Source organism: Cordyceps javanica, chromosome 1, assembly GCF_051103115.1.
Source record: "Cordyceps javanica chromosome 1, complete sequence".
NCBI classification, from domain to species: Eukaryota; Fungi; Ascomycota; class Sordariomycetes; order Hypocreales; family Cordycipitaceae; genus Cordyceps; species Cordyceps javanica.
This window is the reverse complement of record NC_139295.1, coordinates 2,994,770-3,014,307: the sequence shown is the minus strand read 5'-3', so window position 1 is coordinate 3,014,307 and position 19,538 is coordinate 2,994,770. Positions and strand designations below refer to the sequence as shown.

General features: G+C 54.2%; 6 protein-coding genes across 6 annotated transcripts; 3 read left to right on the top strand and 3 right to left on the bottom strand.

Annotated features, from left to right (window-relative positions):
• Positions 1 to 380: 380 nt before the first annotated feature.
• V2A60_000912 (pyridoxal phosphate-dependent transferase) lies at positions 381 to 4,455 on the top strand (the record flags this gene model as incomplete). Its single annotated transcript, XM_083252278.1, has 5 exons — positions 381 to 589; positions 642 to 1,134; positions 1,184 to 1,764; positions 2,820 to 3,521; positions 3,579 to 4,455. The coding sequence occupies 5 exons, from the start codon at positions 381 to 383 to the stop codon at positions 4,453 to 4,455; spliced, it is 2,862 nt and encodes a 953-aa protein (XP_083108404.1).
• Positions 4,456 to 5,174: 719 nt separating this feature from the next.
• Positions 5,175 to 5,909, top strand: V2A60_000911 (spliceosome assembly protein PRP11; the record flags this gene model as incomplete). The annotated part of the gene is made up of 1 exon (XM_083252277.1): positions 5,175 to 5,909. One exon carries the CDS (start codon positions 5,175 to 5,177, stop codon positions 5,907 to 5,909), a length of 735 nt encoding a protein of 244 aa, XP_083108403.1.
• Positions 5,910 to 6,377: 468 nt separating this feature from the next.
• V2A60_000910 (serine/threonine protein kinase CBK1) lies at positions 6,378 to 8,522 on the bottom strand (the record flags this gene model as incomplete). The annotated part of the gene is made up of 4 exons (XM_083252276.1): positions 6,378 to 6,684; positions 6,734 to 7,207; positions 7,258 to 7,758; positions 7,819 to 8,522. 4 exons carry the CDS (start codon positions 8,520 to 8,522, stop codon positions 6,378 to 6,380), a joined length of 1,986 nt encoding a protein of 661 aa, XP_083108402.1.
• Positions 8,523 to 9,800: 1,278 nt separating this feature from the next.
• On the top strand, positions 9,801 to 11,246 carry V2A60_000909 (Tim22-complex subunit TIM54; the record flags this gene model as incomplete). Its single annotated transcript, XM_083252275.1, has 1 exon — positions 9,801 to 11,246. The coding sequence occupies one exon, from the start codon at positions 9,801 to 9,803 to the stop codon at positions 11,244 to 11,246; it is 1,446 nt and encodes a 481-aa protein (XP_083108401.1).
• Positions 11,247 to 11,689: 443 nt separating this feature from the next.
• On the bottom strand, positions 11,690 to 12,466 carry V2A60_000908 (N-terminal domain of NEFA-interacting nuclear protein NIP30-domain-containing protein; the record flags this gene model as incomplete). Its single annotated transcript, XM_083252274.1, has 1 exon — positions 11,690 to 12,466. The coding sequence occupies one exon, from the start codon at positions 12,464 to 12,466 to the stop codon at positions 11,690 to 11,692; it is 777 nt and encodes a 258-aa protein (XP_083108400.1).
• A 1,594-nt stretch (positions 12,467 to 14,060) lies between these two features.
• Positions 14,061 to 15,053, bottom strand: V2A60_000907 (cyclin family protein; the record flags this gene model as incomplete). The annotated part of the gene is made up of 1 exon (XM_083252273.1): positions 14,061 to 15,053. The coding sequence occupies one exon, from the start codon at positions 15,051 to 15,053 to the stop codon at positions 14,061 to 14,063; it is 993 nt and encodes a 330-aa protein (XP_083108399.1).
• Between the last annotated feature and the right edge of the window lie 4,485 nt (positions 15,054 to 19,538).

Here is a 19,538-nt window from a genome sequence, read left to right as displayed (position 1 = left end):
GTCTTAACCGCAGTTGTTTTGTGATCTTCGTGCCGGCTCCGCCAAGGCCGGTCTGGGCCCCGGTTTACCCCAGCCGACCCCGCTGAGGCCGCCAACCGGAGCGAGTAGTAAGAGCAAAGGTCCATGCAACGTGGAAGTATCTTGCGTTATCGGAACCATTGAGTCCAAATCCATGGGCATATCCATGGGCTCATTCATGAAGAATATATAATCACAAGTAGCCGCCTTTGGCACTTGTTCCCTCTACATCTGGCCACTATCAGCTCTTCCATTGATTGCTACCTACTTCCCACGTCGGCTCAAGCCACCAACAGCTTACATGGGATAACTCCTCGAACTTAGAAACTCTTATTGAACCTACTACTTCTAATCCGTAAATCATGGCTTCTGTATCTTCATCTCTTCAAGCCGCTCTCGACGCAGCAAACGACAACTTCATCGCTCGCAACCCTAAATCCAAGGCTCTCCACGAGGAAGCCCTGAAAACTTTCCCCGGCGGAAACACTAGGACTGTACTCCATACGAGTCCCTTCCCCATCTGTATGAAGTCGGGAAAAGGCTTCCAGGTCGTCTCCGAAGACGGTGACACGTTCGTCAGCCACAGGTAGACTAGACTCGCGTCTGCTAACGAGATCACCAAGGTATACTGACCTGACGGCTGAATTTACAGCCGGTTTGTACGGCCATTCCAATCCTGATATCTTTGCCGCTCTTCAAAACGTTATACATAATGTTGGACTCAATGTAGGCGCAACGACGGCGCAAGAGCAGCTCTTTGCCAGGGCATTGTGTGACCGATTCGATCTGGAGCGTATTCGCCTGACCAACTCTGGCACCGAAGCCAATCTGCACGCTCTCGCTGCTGCCAAGCTCCATACAAAAAAGAGCAAGGTTGTGGTGTTTGGTGGCGGCTACCACGGCGCAGTGTTTGGTTTCAAAGATGGCAAGGTTGCGGGCAACAACGTGGAGAAGGCCGACTGGATTGTCGCCAAGTACAATGATCTCGAAGGTGCCGTCAAGGCAATCAAGAGCGACGGCGTCGCTGCAGTCATCCTGGAAGCTATGCAGGGATCTGGTGGCTGCATCTGCGGCACACCAGAGTTCCTTACTGGCGTGGAGAGAGCTGCAAAGGAGGTTAGTGGTTCACAAAATCATCTATATACTTATCACTAACATATTTCAGGCCGGTGTCATCTTCATTGTAGACGAAGTCATGACTTCACGCATCTCGGGTGCAGGCTTATCCGCCGTGTATGACCTCAAACCTGACATGAAGACGTTTGGCAAATACCTCGGCGGGGGTGTCGCTTTCGGAGCTTTTGGAGGCCGCGAGGACATCATGTCTGTGTACGATCCGCGTATCAATGGATCGGTTGCCCACTCAGGCACGTTCAATAACAATACTTTTGTCACTCATTGCGGCTACACAGGCCTCACCAAAGTGTACACTCCAGAAGTGGCCGAGGCCTTCACGAAGACGGGAGATGAGTTGCTCTCCCGGCTCAATGCGGTGAGCAAAGGTACCAAGCTTTGCTTCACTGGCACCGGGTCTGTCGCCACCAGTCACTTTGTGGCACACGGGCCGCGGAGCATTGCAGACGCGCTAGACGTGGCAGAGATCAGTGAATTGAAAGATCTCTTTTGGTTCCATCTGTTAGAAAATGGCTTTTGGGTCACACGGCGTGGTTTCTACGCCCTGGTACTCGGGACACCGCAGTCGGAGCTCGATCGGTTCGTTGGAGTCGTGGAGGACTTCCTGACCAAGTATGCAACCTTGGTTAGGGTCGATGCTGCATAAGGTCTATACCATGATGCCAGTCCGTCTAGAATGAAGTGTGCATGTCAAATCTAAAGGATCATTGCGCCATTTATCCAATTTGGCTTTCATTTTTCCGCATTTGCAAACGGAGGCGATTCACGCGCCGGTGGGACTGCGAAGGCTTACCAACCAACATTCACTCGACGAGCAAGTACAGAGAATTTTCTTGGACCCATCACCTTGATCTCGTTATCTTCTCCCTCTCTCCAACATTCTTCGTATCATTAGTTTGCTTCTTTCAAGTATTCCGTGCTACGCTTTCTGTTGCGCGAGCCATAATGGACTCTCGAGGTAGCTTCGATATGAACGCTTACATGAGGATGATAGAGGGAGCCAAAGCTGCACACCTCAAGGCCAGGCAATATGAAGGCAAAAAAGTGTTGCCCTGGCCGGCTCGAGAGCAGGTGATTGCTCGATTCATGACAGGATTGATCCGCATGGAGGCCCAGCGAAGTTCCATATCGACCTCTACTGCGATCCTCCCGGTTTATTACCTACCGTGTATCTTCCCAAGCGCCGAACTTAAGCCAATTTTCATCTCCGATCTGACTTTGGAGACACATCACCGTGGCTGCAAAATTCTACTGCGCGTGTGTACCGAGATCTGTCGTATGACTGGGCTGTGGATGATCGCTGAAGACGAATATGGAGCAGCGATTAGTTTGCACTTGCAGCATCAGCCAGAGGAAAAGGTCATTTCTGCCAGAGAGCTACTCAGAAAGGGAACAATCTTGCTCTTGAAAGAACCGTATTTCAAGCGAGCCAGCGATGGTGAACATGTTTTGCGAGTGGACCATGTCAGCGATATTATTTGGCTTCAGGGACAGGACGTGCGTATCCCTTTCGCCTGGAAACCGCAAAATATCGGATTCGACAGTACCAAAGCACGCTTGGCGGGTGACAACTATGTCAGGAAGAGTAAATTGGGCAATGCCTTGCAACAGTAAGTATACGGATGTCTTCACCCAGAATATTTTTTTGAAAACTAACGGCTTTGCAGGTACGGCGAAGCGATTGCGAGTGCACAAACTCCTCTCGATTCTGGACTTGCGTATTACAGCCGTTCCCATGTCAATCTTCTTCTCGGAAGGCCTAGTTCGGCACTCGACGATGTGGTTGCAATGAAGTCCAAGCTTGAGCCGACCGAGAATGGCATCTTCCGAGAGGCAATCTGCTTGTACAAGCTAAAGAAGTTTGATCAATGCTATTCCAAGCTTCAAGAATTGCGCCTCTTGTACCCCAACAACGAGAAAGTCCAGTCTGAGATTGTAAAGGCCACCGCGAAGCTGAGAGAATGCAACGAAGGCATCTATGATTGGAAGGACATGCATCGGCAAGCCAAAAACTCACCTCCTCTTGTTGACTGTGGCACTTTTTCGCGCAACGTCGAGGTACGGCAATCCCCCGGAAAAGGACGCGGCTTGTTTACAGCCAAGGCCGTCGCCGTAGGCGAGCTGCTGCTCTGCGAGAAGGCTTTTGCCTACTGTGGTTTAGACAAAGATGCGGAGCAGAAAGAGACTATCCTCCTGGATATCAACACAACAAAGATCCTGACAACCGGCCAAACGGGACTCTTGTCACGAGTTGTTCAGAATCTATATCATGAACCAGAAATGGCCGCTTCATTTCTAGATTTGCATGACGGTGGTCACCCTACACCACAGAAGGATCTTCAAGTCGATTCTAAACCTGTAGTTGATACGTACGTTTCTTGATCTGCTTACTTTCATTTCAAGCATGTTTCTAATGATAAAAATAGTTTTCTCGTTGCCAACATCATTCGGTTCAACTCCATGGCCGCTCCAAGGTCATCTCTTGAGTACAATATACACGGGCAGCACCGGGACGAAGAATGGACACGGTCTACTAGCGGCATATGGTGTACGGCCTCGTACATGAACCATTCATGTGTTAACAACTGTTTTCAAACTTTTATTGGAGACATGATTATCATTCGCGCAGCGGAGGACATGCCCGCCGGCACTGAACTCAAGATTGATTATGTGCAGTCCGCCGCGTGGGGTGTCTACGGCGAAACTCAGAAACGGTTTACCGGCTTGGACTTTTGCTGCGATTGCTACTTGTGCGATATGAAGATCAAGACATCTAGCACTGACAGGCATCAGCGAGAAGCTCATCTACAGAGTTTGAGTGAGCTCGCCGAAAAGCCGATTCTGGACATGCACCGTGCACAGTTGTTGCTGAAGCAGGTTGACAAGACTTACGAAAAGTCGGGGCAGAAAGCTCTCAAACTCGAGCTCCAGGTCGCGTACTATGAAATCGGTGAGGCACTTCATCGGTGTGGACTGCGCGCTGAAGCCACGCCGATGCTGCTTCGTGCGCTGGAGGTTGGAGGGTTCGCTTTCGCCGACGGCGCGGCAAACGATCCTCAAAACGCAGCGGCGATCGAGATTCGAAAATGGGGCGCCTGTAGCAGCGCTGCCATGTCTAGCATCATGGCCCTGCAAAGTATTTGTTTTCAAGTGCAGTCGTTGCGGTCGAGGTTTCATTTTTTTATCACTGTCGGTGGTTCGATAGCCCATCAACTCGCCCATTTCGAGGCGTATGCGAAAACGGCACACGCTATCATGGCTGGAGAGAAGGAAACCTACGGCGTGTCTCCTACACTCGGGTGACATGAGTCAAAAGAAGGCCATAATTCTATGATGCTTTCGGTGGCCACATTATTACAAAAGTGTGTGTGTGTTCTATTTTGGGAGTGTAAACACACAATATTTGCTTCTATATTGCGGACTGGCATGGCGTGAAGGAGCCGCTTGGGGTGTTGGATACGGCTAGCCACTAAGCTTCATGGCTTTTTTAAATTTTTCCAAGATCACACAGAATGATTGTTGTTTTTTTGCTTGACAGGGGTAGACAGGAATTAGCTCTGCTCTTCAACTTTGAGCGTGCTTTACGCTCTTGTCTATTGTGTTCCGTAATTAGTCGCTCCAGAAAGCATCGGGGTGCGCCGGTCTCAAGTACATCAACATACGCAGACGTACCAGCTATCACAGCCAAATATAAAATACCAAATAAATATCTCAGACATCGAATATCATAGAAAGGTCCATTATTTTTATTCAATTGCCTCGCATAGTCGATCACGTTTACATGCCAAGGATCTCTGTTCTTCAAACGGTCACCATCTAACAAAGGCAGGCTGCCGGCCCCACATCAGCCTCGCAGACGTCAACTTTTCAACGCCAGAAGATTCAGACCTGCTGCGGTCTGGCCATCATCCATCAACTCTTCCCGCCCACGCCCACGCCCACGCCCACGCGCAACTACACCACCGGGCCCCTTTCAAAGCGCTCTCTCTCTCTCTCTCTCTCTCTCTCTCTCCCTCTGCAGCATGGACTACCAGAACCGCGCCGGCTCCAAGTTTGGCGGCGGCGGCGTCGCGTCGCACTCGGCCACCAACGCCGACCGCCGCGAGCGGCTGCGCAAGCTCGCGCTCGAGACCATTGACCTCGACAAGGACCCCTACTTCTTCAAGAACCACGTGGGCACCTTCGAGTGCCGCCTGTGCCTGACGGTGCACCAGAACGACGGCTCGTACCTGGCGCACACGCAGGGCAAGAAGCACCAGACCAACCTCGCGCGGCGCGCGGCCCGCGAGCAGCGCGAGGGCAAGGCCGCGGCGGCGGCGGCCGCGGGCATCGACCCCGTCACGGGCCTGCCGGCGGCGGCGCTCGTCGGCATCCACAGCTCGCGCCGCAACATGGTCAAGATTGGCCGCCCCGGGTACAAGATCACAAAGGTGCGCGACCCGGCCTCGCGCCAGCAGGGCCTGCTGTTCCAGCTGCAGTACCCCGAGGCCACGCCCGAGACGAGCCCCAAGTGGCAGGTCATGAACGCCTACTCGCAGCGCGTCGAGGAGCCCGACCGCAGCTTCCAGTACCTGCTCGTCGCCGCCGAGCCGTACGAGACGGTCGGCTTCAAGATCCCCGCCCGCGAGCTCGACCGCCGCGAGGACAAGCAGTTCTGCTTCTGGGACCCCGACGCCAAGGAGTTTTGGGTCCAGGTCATGTTCATGACGGAGCGCGAGGCCCGCTTCAACGCCGCCCCGGGCTTGACGTCGAGGTAGCAACTTCACATGGCATCGAGATAAAGACTTTGATTTGCTCGCTTTTTGTTTCAGGAGGTTATGGCGAAATTGGGAAAGTAAATACATCTATGCATTTGGCAACGGGCTTGGCGTTGGGAACTATATACAAATGAGTACATTAAGAGCATAATAACACGCGGCTTCTACCCGCAATCGCCTACTCTTGTGCCATCACGCTTTGCCAAACTCGTATTCACGCACAAATCTCTACACATTCAACATAGTGACGGACAGCATCTACCTCTCGCTGATCAATGTTAGGACCTTTGGAAGCACATCCGTCCTTTTACACGTGAAAACTGATGCTAACAACACTACTAGACAAAAAAAATCCATCATCCATGCACAAGTTTTAGGCTGTCATGACTCCTCCATTGTACCTCTCCGTCGTTTTATTCCCACATGTTGCAACTGTGCCCTCTATATACATCCGTGCGCGCTCAGCCTCTATCGAAAGTTGTTATCGAATCGCTTAAAGGTATAGCCAATGAATGGCAGACTCATCTCAGGTGATTCCTCGACCTGTCTGTTGCCGTTCTGCTGTAGAGCCTGCGCCTTGAGGACAGTGGCGTTGTCAGTCTGGTCAATCTCGTCGGTAGGGAAGTAAGTGGTGTCAATGTTGGAGGTAAGACGCGGCTCAAACGGTGCGCGAATGCGACGCAGGCCGTCAAAATCGACGCCACGGAAGAAGGCGTGGTTCTTGAGCTCATGAGCGCCACCACGACCTAGACGATTCTCAGTGTTGCAAACCATGCTACGAATTTGTCAGCTTCTGTCACCGCAGCCGTTGGCGTGCAACATACCTTCGGATAAGGTTCTCAGCCTCGACACCGAGAGTGATGTCGTCAGGGAAGTACAAAGTTTGTCTCCAGTTGACAATTTTGCGGTACGTGTCGTGGCTGTCCTCGGCGCAGAACGGAGGCCACCCGACCAGACACTCGAACATGATGGTTCCCAGCGACCACCAATCACAGTCAAATGTGTAGCCGTGGCCAGTAAAGATCTCAGGGGCAATGTAGTCGGGGGTACCGACCGTAGAGTAGGCCATCAGACGTCGCGACCGTCTCCAGTCGTTGATCTGCGACCGGTTGCTGACTGTCAGGTTAATCTGGTCAATGGCAACCGAGCTGCGGTCTCTGGGCTTGTTGGAGCGGCCTTGCAGCAGCTGCTGGTAGTAGTTGTTGTCATGCAAGCGGTGGAAGCCGGTGGACAGACCGAAATCGGTCAGCTTGACATGGCCGCCACGATCCAACAGAATGTTATCGGGCTTGATATCACTAGACACAAATTAGCGTGGAAAGCGAGTCAGTGATATGGCGGTCCGCACCGATGGATGAAGCCGAGCTTGTGAACAGCCTCAATGGCGAGGACGATCTCGGCAATATAGAAACGAGTAATGTCCTCGGAAAAGATTTCATACTTGATGAGCATGGTCATCAAGTCGCCACCAGGCAAGAACTCCATGAGCATGTACAAAAAGTACGTGTCCTGGAATGTAGTGTACAGCTTGACGACCCACGGGCTGTCAGACTCGGCGAGAATATCACGTTCTGAGCGCACATGGGCGAGCTGGTCCTTTTTGAACATTTCCGTCTTGATCAGAGACTTCATGGCGTACACCTTGCCGTCGCCCTTCTTCTGCACCAGCTTGACCTCACCGAAAGCACCCTTGCCGATAATCTTAACGGTGGTGTAGTTTTCGGGCTTGTCCTTTGTGCGCAAGAAGCGTAGATACTGTCCTTCTTTTCGACCGGCGGTGGACCAGAGCTGCTCTTTCCGGGCAGCGTTCTGGGCTGGGTCTTGAAGCTTTTGCTCCAGTTCGCTCTGTCTGTTTCATGGTCAGCTCAGAGGTTCTCCGGTTTCATCATGTAGCATCCAGGGGGCCTACCTTTGGTTGCGCTCGCGTGCTCTCTTGACGCTATCCTTGAAGAAGTCGGCGGCAAGCTGGGAGCACTTCTTCTGATTGCTGTTTGCATTGGTTCCATACTTGTCAGGGTTTCTCTCGGGGGTAGGCTGGAACTCGGACGGCGCAGCACCACCCTGCGTGGGCAGCGGGACGTTAGAGTAGCTGCTGTAGGCGGGCTGCTGAGAGCTGCCGCCGGCTGTTCGGGGGCGCTGAGCCTGGGCGCCGGCACGCGGCGCATAGGGGGCCTGGCGAGCAGCACCACCTAGGTTCTGGTGGGAGAACTGATGGGCGAGGCCGGTATTGGGATCGCTTCCGGGCGTGTTGGAGCGAGGCTGCTGGTACTGGGCACCGCCAGGGGCGGGCAGGTTATTGTAGTCATAGCCAGTAGGCGGAACGGGATACTGTGGTTGTTGCGAGAGCGGGGGCTGCTGCTGCTGCTGCTGCTGTTGGTGCGGCTGCTGCTGGTACTGGCTCTGGGCAAAGTAGCCCTGGGGAGCATAGCCAGCAGCACCATATGCAGCCTGCTGCTGCATCGTCGCGGCTTGTTGCTGCCCAGCCGCGTTCGGGGGGAAGACGGGCTGCGGGAAAGTCGAGGGCGTCGTGGGGTATGTCCGGTCGTTGGGCATGGGCAGCCTCTCGTTGCCGTTGCCAAAGTTGAGGTGCAGGCGGTTATTATTGGGATCCATTTTGGCGACGGTCACTTTGCTTTATGCCGTATCGAAACGGAGCCAAAGAAGGAAAAATCTGCAGGAGCCGGGGAGCGAAGCAGCGGTAAGCTCGTGTCAGAGGACAGCTCGAGATGCAACCCAAAATGTGAGATTCGAAACGCGGGGCCCAAAGGGGGGAGGGAAACGGGCGGTTGGGCGCCGGGCACGAGGCAGCAGATCAAACAAAACTAACAAGAGCCGTCGTGTACTTGGGAAACCGGATCGGAACGAGTCGTCTGGGGGGTATGGACAGGGCTGTGCAGGCAGCGGAGTCGATGGGAAAACGAGAAGAGCCGCAACGAAATGCAGTCGTCTACGGTTGGTCCAAGTAATAAGAGAGAGAGGCGAGTTTCTGGCCCCGTCTGTGCTGGCTTGCATGCGATGGCGGTCAGTTCAGGGGAGGGAGGGTCGAACAGGGGCGGGGCTAGTTAGTACTGAGTAGGTAGAGCGGAAGGGTCTGGCTGGAAGCCTTGCAAGCCAAATTTCTTTTTATAAGTTATCGGCTTGCCTTTTTACGAAAATCTGCCATGACAAGCATTGTCTTACCTGTCGGGCTCGAGCGCCCAATTATGATCTTGTCAAAGAGCCAGTACTGAGATCTTGGACTGCTCATCCAGACCAAGCCTATGGTGCCTTCTGAAGCTAGGTACGGAGTATGGAGTACATAGTACAGGACATGGCATGTGAGGGGCAGCCCAGCGGTCGACATTTCCAACTGCCGTCTTCAAAGTTTTCCTTCTTCATTATTTTTTTTGTTTTGCGTTTCCTGTGACACTTGAAACTCTATATCAGAATCGTGATTATTGCACACAATTGTTTGATCATAAAGTATGCGAGTTGATATTGGTTTTGGTACATGCGGCCCTAACTCATGTGCCCCCCCCTTCCCCCCTTACCAGTAAAGTCATGGCCGACTGTCGCTGCAATACCCTTACATTCTGCTGCAAAAGCGAAATTCCCTCATAACTCGTACCATATTGAAACCTCGACGGCTGCATGTATTTCATTATTCACGTTACGCATTGTCGTACAACAACGTGTCCGGACCACTCGGCACTGTAAGTCGGCTAAACGGCGGCAAGATTTGTTGCAGCTTATCGCTGGTAGCTCGTGCCTTATCGCAGCTATTTTTTTTTTCCGAAAGGGTCGGTCGGCCTCTCTACCGAACCAAGACGACCTCCTACAATTCCAACCCCCCCCCCCCCTCCTCCGACCGAGCTTGACAATCATCTGCCAATCCCTCCCTCTACACACGAGATGGCGGACCCTGCGAAACCACCACCAGTGCCCGCCGCCGCCGCTATCCCTGTGGGTGCCGCTGCCGCGCCAGCGCCCGCCGTCCCCGTCAAGCCGCCGCCGGCGGGCAACCCGGCGCTGCGGATGATGGGCCTGCCGAACCTGCCCAAGAAGCTGCCGTCGCGCAACTGGCTCATCTTCTGGGCCGTGTGCGGCGCCGTCTCGGGCGCCATCATCTACGACCGCCGCGAGAAGACCCGCGCGACGGAGCGCTGGCGGCGCGCCGTGGCGCCCCTGGCGCGCGAACCCATCGGCGCCGCCAACCAGCTCCCGCGGCGACTGACCGTCTACATTGCGGCCCCGCCGGGCGACGGCCTGCGCGCCGCCCAGGACCACTTCATCGAGTACGCCAAGCCCGTGCTGGCCGCCGCGGGCGTCGACTGGGAGTTTGTGCAGGGGCGGCAGCAGGGTGACGTGCGCGCGGCCGTGGCCGAGAAGATTCGGCGCGCGCGCAGGGCCGCGGAGCGGCCCGACGAGGAGCTGCCCGCCACGGGCGAGAGCGTCGTCGAGGACCTGCGCGCCCGCCTCGACCTCCCCAAGTACCAGGGCGTCCACGGCGACGTCGTCTTTGGCCGCCACGCCTGGAAGGAGTACGTACGCGGCCTGCACGAGGGCTGGCTGGGACCCCTGGACGCGCCGCCGGTGCCCGTCGTCGAGGTCCCCGAGCCCGTGTCGTCGGCGCCCATCCCCGAGACCAACCCGGACGGCGACGCAGCCCCCGCCGCCAAGCCAGAAGAAGCAGAGAAGAAGGATGACAAGAAAAAGGACGACAAGCCCAAGCGCCCGCCACAGCCCCTGCCCTACAATAAGCCGGAGGACTACGAGGCCGCCGCCCTCCCCAGCACCATCCCCGACCAGTTCCAGCCCTCGACGGCCGTGCCCTTCCCGCACCGCCTCGGCTTCCGCCACACGTTTGTGCGCCTGGGGTGGTTCCTGAACCGGCGCGCCCTCGCCGACGACATTGGCCGCGAGGTCGCCGCCGTGTGCTTCGCCGCGTCGCGCGACTACCGCGCCGCCGCGGCCGCCGACGACGACGCGGCCGGCGCCGACCCCACGGAGCAGCAGCGCCTCCTGCAGCACGAGGAGCGCAACTGGCAAAAGTCCGTGTGGGCGCCCGAGGAGCCGCCCAAGCCCGAGGACGACACGCGCACGCCCGAGGAAAAGGCCCGCCCGCCCAAGGAGAGGATCTGGGCGAGCCCACTGGCCGTCGACGACCGCATCGCGCAGCGCATGCGCCGCTTCGAGATCCTCCCGGAGCACGAGGCCGCCGCGCGCGCCGTCGTCGTGCCCGAGGAGGCCGTCGAGGGCTTCATCAAAGGTAGCCTGCGCGGTCTGTGGCGCTGGGGGGTCAGGGCCTGGACGGACAAGCCCATGCGGCCCAACGTGGGCAACGTGGACGACGAGTAGAGGCAATTGTCTGCTCGATTGGCGCTGAGCAAAGGAGAAGAAGCTCATGTGCTTCTGTTGTACTATTATAAACAGCGTCGCCTCTCGTTCCTTCTTTAGGGAGAGGGTCGGTCGTCTGAAGGCATCTTCATGTACATTAATCGCCACCACCACCACCACCATCATCACCATCATACTCTCCGTATATTCCGGTTAGATAAAAAGAGCGCACTTTTTGACTTTGAATGACGATTTTGATTGAATAGTGGGATGTGTTCGAATTGCCGCCAAGCTCTCATTGCATGTATTAGAAAAACAGTGCCGACGACTCAATCGAAGGAAGTAGATGTTCCAAGGACTTGGTAGAGACTCCAAGTGTGTGGAGAACAGTTCCAACGCCAAAAGATGTAAGATGATATATAGTAGAAGCCAAAACGCCACCGAACCAGTTCAATTATCTGGCATCATTCATCGCTGTCCGAACCGTAGTCAACCAATGCCAGCGCTGGCTTTTTCGAATTCTTTGCCTGCTCCTGCTCCTCCTCCTTCTTCGTCTTCTCCTCTCTCTTCTCCGCCTTTTCATCTGTTTTCTTCGTCTTGGTTTCCTTATCCTCGCCCTTCTCCCCCTCCTCCGTCTTCCTTCCCCTCTCACCCGTGCTCACCTTTCTCTTCACCAGACCACCACCACCAGCGTCTGTCTTCCTCTTCTTCTTCCTCGTGCCCCACTCCTCCTCCGCCTCGTCATCCTCCTTCCTCCCCTCCGCATCCCCTCCGCCGCTGCTCGTCCTCCTCCTCGCCGCCGCCGCCGCAGCCTCCCGCCGAAACGCCTCCAGTCCCGCCTCCGTCTCGCGCCGCACGCTCTCCTCCTCGCGCCGCTGCCGCGCCACCACCTCGTCCAGGAACGCCACCTCGTCGTCGTCGAGCGCCCGGAACTGGTTCGTCAGCTTGGACGCCTCCGCCGCCGCCGCCTCGCGCGCCGCCTTGTTGGCCTGCAGCACGTCGTACAGGCTGCGCTCCCCGCCGTTGCCTGCCGTCGCCGCCGCCGCCCGCGCCTCTTGCCGTCGTCGCCGCTCGGCCTCGAGGTTTTGCTGCACCTTGTCCCACTCGGCCGCCTTGCGAGCCGCTTCGCCTGCCTGGGCCGCGTTTGGGCTGTGGTGGTGTAGGCCGCCTTTGTCACTGTCCGGAGTGGTTTCTGCGTCACCCGCGCCAATGGTTCCGCCAGACACGAATCGGCCAGACATGGTTGCGCTCAGTCCCAACGGGGGCTTTTCCGTATGCTTCTGGGTCCTTGGCTATATCCGGTTCCCTTCTTCGCAGTGCTCCTCAAAACGCGTCGTCATAAGGTATTGATTGGAGTGAAACTATTGACGTTGAAATGGCATAGTGTTGTAACCAGATTGTCTGATAGCTGAAGCACAATATTGTAGTTGCCCCGCTGTTTAGCCGACACACCATTAAACAGGCAAAATACCAACATCTGCATCTCAAGCACCAGGTACGAACAACGCTATTTCAGCCAATATATCAGGAATATTTGGTAATTGTATTGTCAACTCGACCGAAAGAACGAGAAATATTTTCCAGGGTACAACAGGATATAACAATGCAACTCCATTTGTATGCAACAGGAATCTAGTTTCTAAACATTTTGAGCGTCACAACCTTAACTAGGTCCATGTCCATCTCAACGAATGCTTGATTGTGTGAACGAAAGTCTCGGGCCGCAGCATCCACTGCTAGCCTTTGATAAGTCCTCATTAAACTTTGACAATCCATAAAAGCCTCCTTCTACTAAAGCATGCCTTTGACGAATAAGGCTTTCTAAAAAAATAAAGGGCTCATGAACACGAAGAAGAAATAATTCGAACAGGGTTACGCCAAAACAGGACCAAAAGACTCTGCCAACGTACCGTGCAAAGAATTGCGATACAAAACGAAGAATAACAAAAACAATTCGACACAGAAGTCGCCATGTACCCGCTGAAAGCAATGCATAACGTCTCGTTATTTCCCAAGCCTATTTTTTTGGCGGCGGCAAATGCCGACCGTGGAACCCAGCCCAGGGTTATGTAAATATGTACTGATGCCATTCGATTTGCACGTTATGTCGCAGCAGGCTTGATATGCTAGTACCTCGCACAGCTGCAGCAACAATGCCAAATTTCATGAGCATCCAAACACAATGCGATGCCGACAGCGATCGAGGCTTCGTTGATTGCTCGACAAGGAATTCGAAAACTCCAGACAGTGAAACGCCAATCCAATCCGTAAAGCAAAGTGTGAATAGAAAGAAGAAAAAGCAGAACGCGACGAAAGTCCACGCTGACAGCCTTAGAGAAAGATCCATCAGATGAGCTGCGCTGTGGAAGAAAAAGAGTTGGACCAAATCTATCGCAAATGTCGAGGCCCATGCAAAAAAAAAGAGAAAAAAAATAACCGTTATGCCGAAGTGCGCCGATAATCAATTATGAACGAGTAACGTGAAACGAGATGCGCCGGCTTTGTAAGGCACCCATGAATGGATGGACCTGGTGCAAGTTCGAGCTGCGCGCGGTTAATGTGCGACAACGAGCTCTGCCGACGGGTGGAAAGAAAAGAACCGGAATAAATGCTGCAATAAAAACATCTTGCGAGAAAACCGTTCACTTTTTCCGTGTGCGGGGTATCTGAAGAAAAAATGCCGTCCTCGACAAGACCATGTAGAAATCGTAGTCGTAAAAACACAAAGCCTGACCCCTTTTATACCGTAGAACCGAAGAAAGAATGATAAAGATGTTGAAACGAGTGGCAAAATGCGTGTTGATTTGGTGACAAAAGAAACCGCGGAGATAGGTCTTAGCCCATTACAGGTTGACCATAGCCAGGAGCCGCAAAGTACGAATTGGGCTTCATGGGACCAGCACAGCCAGCACAGCTACAGTCACCCATTCCGTGTTCCCAGCCATTGTGGTGGTAGGGGTAGGTGGGATAAGCCGCGTGACGGCCACCATAAAATTGGCTAGATGCAGCAGGTTGAGTGTAGCGGTTGGCGTACTGGGTGGCAGCGTTGGAGAACCACTCGTTGTAGCGTGCATTGCTGGAGGTAGCCGACATGCCATAGTCTGGCGTACCATAACCCGAGTCGGGAGGAGTGAGGGGAGCGCTCCAGGGGTTGTGCTGCCAAATGGCATCGCGACCCTGGTAATGCTGTTGAGCCTTGAGAGCCTGGTATCTCTCGTACTCGGCGGCTTGGGCTTGAAGGTAGCGTGAGTTGGGCGACTGGCGGGAGCTGTTGTAGCGGGAGAGTTCGGTATCGATGGCGGGGACGTGGGAAGAGAGTCTGTCGCGAGAAGCCTGCGCGGCTTGGCGCTTCTTCATCTCTTGGTAGTCGCGCCAGCTGTCGAGCCATGCCTGGTAGTCCTTGCTGAGGTCAAGATTGACATAGAGGCGCCAGTGCATGGCTTGAACCCAATCATACTCGAGAGAGTTGAGCTCGGCGACAGAGATACCACTGACCTCGGACCACGAACGGTTTTGGAAAGTGTTGTCGTCGAGAAACTTGCTTCCCAAGAGTAGAGACACCGTGAGGTAGCGCCAAACCTGGCCCTCGGATGCCTTGTAGGTCCCTCCCTGTCCTTTCATGGCATTGATTCGCTTAGCAAGGTAGTTCATGCCAAGAAGGATGGTCGTGCTAGGCAGTCTCGTCGAGGTGAGAATCTGCGTGACAAACTTGCGGAAGGGTGAAGAGACGGTGGCATCGGGAGTGACCAGACGAGTTGCCATCTCCGCAACGTACTCGGCCATCATGTCGACCTCATAATCGAGGACGGCACATACGCCTCCGGGCATGATGAGTGGCGAGGAAGAAGCCGACGAAGATCAAAAGAGACCTTGGTCGGGTGGGAAGCTCTAGCACAGAGACGCAGCAGCGCGGAAGTCCACAACTGACTGGTAGAATGTCTCGGCACTTGGCGGATTGAGTCGTTGCTGACCGAGGGCGATGAGAGTAAAAAAGGGAGCGACGTGTCTAGCAAGACAGTCCAGCCATCAATGATTGGGAGATTTCTGCGTCTAGACGATAACGGCGAGTCGTGAATATCGTACGTGAAAAGGCGTCGACGGTTTTACACTGGGCCAAGTGTAAAGAGGCAGTCGAAGAGAATTGGCGGGAAACACTCGAATTCGTAAAAAAGAAGAGAAGACAATGTGATATGATAGGTTCAAACCCAAGCACTGTAATGAGGAAGGGTCAGTTTAATGTCCAAGGTAGTTTTGTCTGTCCCGACGAGCCGCCGTTGCCCTGTGCCGCAGCCACGCGAGAATCCACCCAAGCCCTGGTGTAAGTTGGGGACAAGCCACAGAGGCCATGATCACAAAAGTGAACCAGTTGATCAAGAATCTGTGTTGTGCAGGGGCTGCTTGAACGAAGAACAAAAGCAGCCGAGCGAGAGCGTTGATTCGATTGGGGGGGGCTGTTGGCGTTGGGCGGCGGCAAAACGATCAAAACATTGCAGGTAGGCTTGGATCAACAACGACGAGGGCGTGTAAGACGGCAAAATAAAGAACACAACAGCCAGACAAAAACGTACCTCTGGTAGAAAGAATGCCGTGAGAGGTTTGCTTTTTTTAACGCAGCGGTAAAGTCGACAAAGTGTAAGGGTGGTTTTGGCAGACGAGCATCCGCAAACACGTCAATCGAAGATACAGCGTGAAAAAAAAAAGGCGTTCCAGCAGCAACAAAACGCTAGAAGCACCAGTAGAGGCTCAGACGAAAAAGGGGCCGGAATTCAAAGTCGACGAAGGGTGACAAGTTCGCGACTGGTTATTGACGAGTATGAATCCGGCGGCACTCGATACGTCGTGAGGAAGAGTAGAGGGGGGAGGAGGAAGGGTGGTTGAAGGATGAAGAGGAAGAGGCAAGACGAAAGGTGTGGGAGCATCAGGATGGCTCGGGATCATGTAGGATTGGGAGGTATGGGACGTCTTGGAGGCTACGGGCGGCACAGCCGGGCAAGTCTGTACTGGTAGTGGGCGACAGGGCAAGGCCAGACAGGGCAGGACAGGAGTTGGTACCAACAAGTACGGAGTTACAGCACAGCAAGTACATACGAGCGTTGATGGGTGACTGGCTGGGTGCTGGGAGCTGGGTTGCCGGTCCCCTCCCACCCGCTCCGTGGCAGCGAGCCAGTGATGAGCAAGGACGAGGGGCGAAAAAAAAAAAAAAAAAAACTTCCAAGTACCATAGTACCTACCGGGGCAACGCTGGGCCGCCTGTTTTTTTTTTCTTTCGGCTCCTTACTTATTTCTTCTCTTTTTTTGGGACCTTTCCTGTTTTTGCCAGGGCCAGTCTCGGCTGAGCAGGTGGCTAGCGACACTGTGCAGCGCTCTGTGTGTGAGGTCGATACGCAGTAATCCGTACGGAGTGGGCACAGGAGACAATGGCCCGAGAGAGAGAGTCGGGTACATGAAACAGGCACTGCAGTGGCTGGGGAGAGCAGGTATCTCAGTGGTGTTGAGAGGAGGGGAGAGGGGGGGACCGTGGCTGGCGCAAAGTACCCGGGTACGTCGCAGTCACTGCACAGTGCACAGTGCACCCTGTCGGACTCAGAGCTGACAAAAACCCTGTTGAGCCGGCGATGCCCCCCGCCCTCTCCCTGGCAAGGCAATTTTAGTGACTTTTTTTTTTCTGGAGCCTAGGCAGAAGTAGTCCACACATGGTTCCGGTCAGTCAGTAAATCAGTCAACAGTCTTCCGTACCAGAAACAGGATAGGGGGGCGGGCTTGGGAGTGCAAGGCCCCACTCATCAACGGGGCGCCAGTGCTGTAGCATTGGACGGTTACAGGTACCCAGTACGAATGCTGAGTTCCAGTAGGTACGTACGTACTCCGTACTTGTTGATACCGGGCCATAATTGGGTGCTGTTGTTCACATCTGGGGCAAAAAAAAAAACGCAGAGGTTTGTGTGTCCTTCCTTGTCCTTGCACTTACCAGCCGTCTGCGATGCCGCCCATGCCATGCCATGTCATGCCCGCCGCCGCCCTCCTCATCCCTCAGTCCCATCCTCGGTGCCTCTCTGACCAACCTTGCAGAGTGCCACCGTGCCGCACCCGTTCAACAGTTGACCAGTCACCTCCGTTCCTGATTTGCTAGCGTGTCCGGTCCCAGCGACCAGAGTCTAACTAAGGAAAACGTCACCTGGCCCGTGACATGGACGCCGCTGGTGGAACCCAAGCCTGCCTGCTTGCCTGTTTGCGTTGGTCCTCACTGTCGTCACTGTCGCCGGCGCTATACGGAGTAAGTACCATAACAGACCCTAGGTACGTAGGCGCCGGCTAGACTGTCAAGGACGGCGAGACGACACTTGATCCAGTCGTGATTATAAGTACTTAGTTAGGCGTCAAGGCGACGAGCGACGTCTCTGGTAAGTACTAGGTACCTCACGATTCAGTAATGATCTGGTAGGCGCACTGGTACAGTCACTTGAGCCAACGGTGTCGTTTCTTTTTTGCCTCCCCCCCTCCCCCCAGTCTCAGCTCCGGAAAAACAAAAAGACGCCCATGATTCATCGCCACAGCGGAATCGAAATCGCTCTGTCTGAGCCGCCAGGTTCATTTATCATGCGGGTTATTCTCGCAGCCGGGGCCGCGCTCTTTGGACGAAGACGCTGCGTCGCTCACGTCTCAGCTTGGTGCGGCATCAGACACGGACGGACTGAAATGGTCCGGCACAATGGCCACGCACCGCGGTAACCCCTTGTGCCTGCACTGGCGACAATAAGTAAGTAGTAAGTAAGTAATACTCATTACGGGGAAGGTGCGTGTGGAAACACGAAAGGAACCAAGTTACTGAGTATCTACGGAGTCGCTCGTAATTAAAAACAGAATTAAAATAAAAATAAACACTGGGGAAAAAAGCCCGTCGCCAAAGTGAAAGACAAAAAATACGGGACGCAACCAAATCAGCCAATATTGAAAGGTCGCGGACTTGGCTGAGCGGGCCGGGGAGAAAGCACTGGTCCCAGCCAGGAGCCTGAAATTAGCCGTCCTGGGATACTTCGGTACCCAGCAAAATTATGTGATGACAGAGGTTCCTGCCTCTTAAGTATAGTGCAGGCTCTCCTCATCTAAGTGCCTACTTATCAGTAAGTAATTAAGTAAGTACTTACCAGTATCTACGGATACTTGCATTGAGTAAGTACTTGCCAACTTGGCTACCTAACTTACCTAAGTACTTGACTTACTTATTATTCCTGGCACGTTCCTTGCCGCTGCGCCAGCACACACTGGAACCGCATCGCATGCCTTATAGTGGGCTCCTCGCCGCCCCCTGAGCAATCAGCGCCCGAGTAGCCACCGTACTCACCTGTGTCCAGTACGGATAAGAGGTGCCTACCTAGCTGCCTAGGTACTTAGGTAGGCTGTTGCTGTCTGTGTCAGTACTTACTTAGCGGTGGACAGACCTGATGGGGGCTTCTAAGTACGACCCCTTTCCCCTTCCCCTCGCCCCCCACCACCAACCCCATCCACAACAACAACAACAACTTAAGTACTTACTGGTACTTACTGCCCTGCTGAATACTGATAAGTAAGTAACTAAGTACTTGATCAGTAAGTAGGTTTGTATGAGTATTCTTATAAGTCAGCAAGTACCTATTAGTATCCGTGCCGAGTGCCAGCATGGAGCTCCATTGCGTACTGGTACTTACACTCATCATTACTTATGAGACCGGGCATGGACGGGAAAAGACGAAATGGGGGCCATGCCACGCGATACCAGTATTTCATTGGGGGAGATGACACAAAGTACCGAGTCCAAGTCATCTGTCAGTCGTCGTCAAAACTTTTTACTTACTCTCGCACTAAATTCTTGGCTGCCTGGCCGCTCAAGTATTTCAGTACCCTTCGCTGGTAGCCTGGTAAGTACTTACTTAGGCACCTGTCTACCTAAGTACTCTTACTTACTCACGGCTTACCCAGTACCGTCAGGTAAGTACCAGTACCTCTGCACACAGCCCAAGTACCCAAGTCAAATAGGTAAGTAGGCACTTACTTAAGTTACCTTGGCTCCTCTCCCAGTGCATACTAAGGTACTTATCGCGGTTGGCCACTCCGCGTGCCTGCCTGCCGCACTGCCCTGCCTCAAACACCGACTCAGACGCCGCACATTGCCTCTTTGCCCACTCATCCGCATCAACAGTTCGCCTCGTCTCCCCTTCTCAGGCTGACAGTCAAGGAAAAAATGCTCCTCAAACTTGAATGCTACGGTTGCTGCTGCAGGCCGAGCCCGCTTCCCCGCGCGCCTCAACTGACAAAAAAAATTATGTGACAACCCAG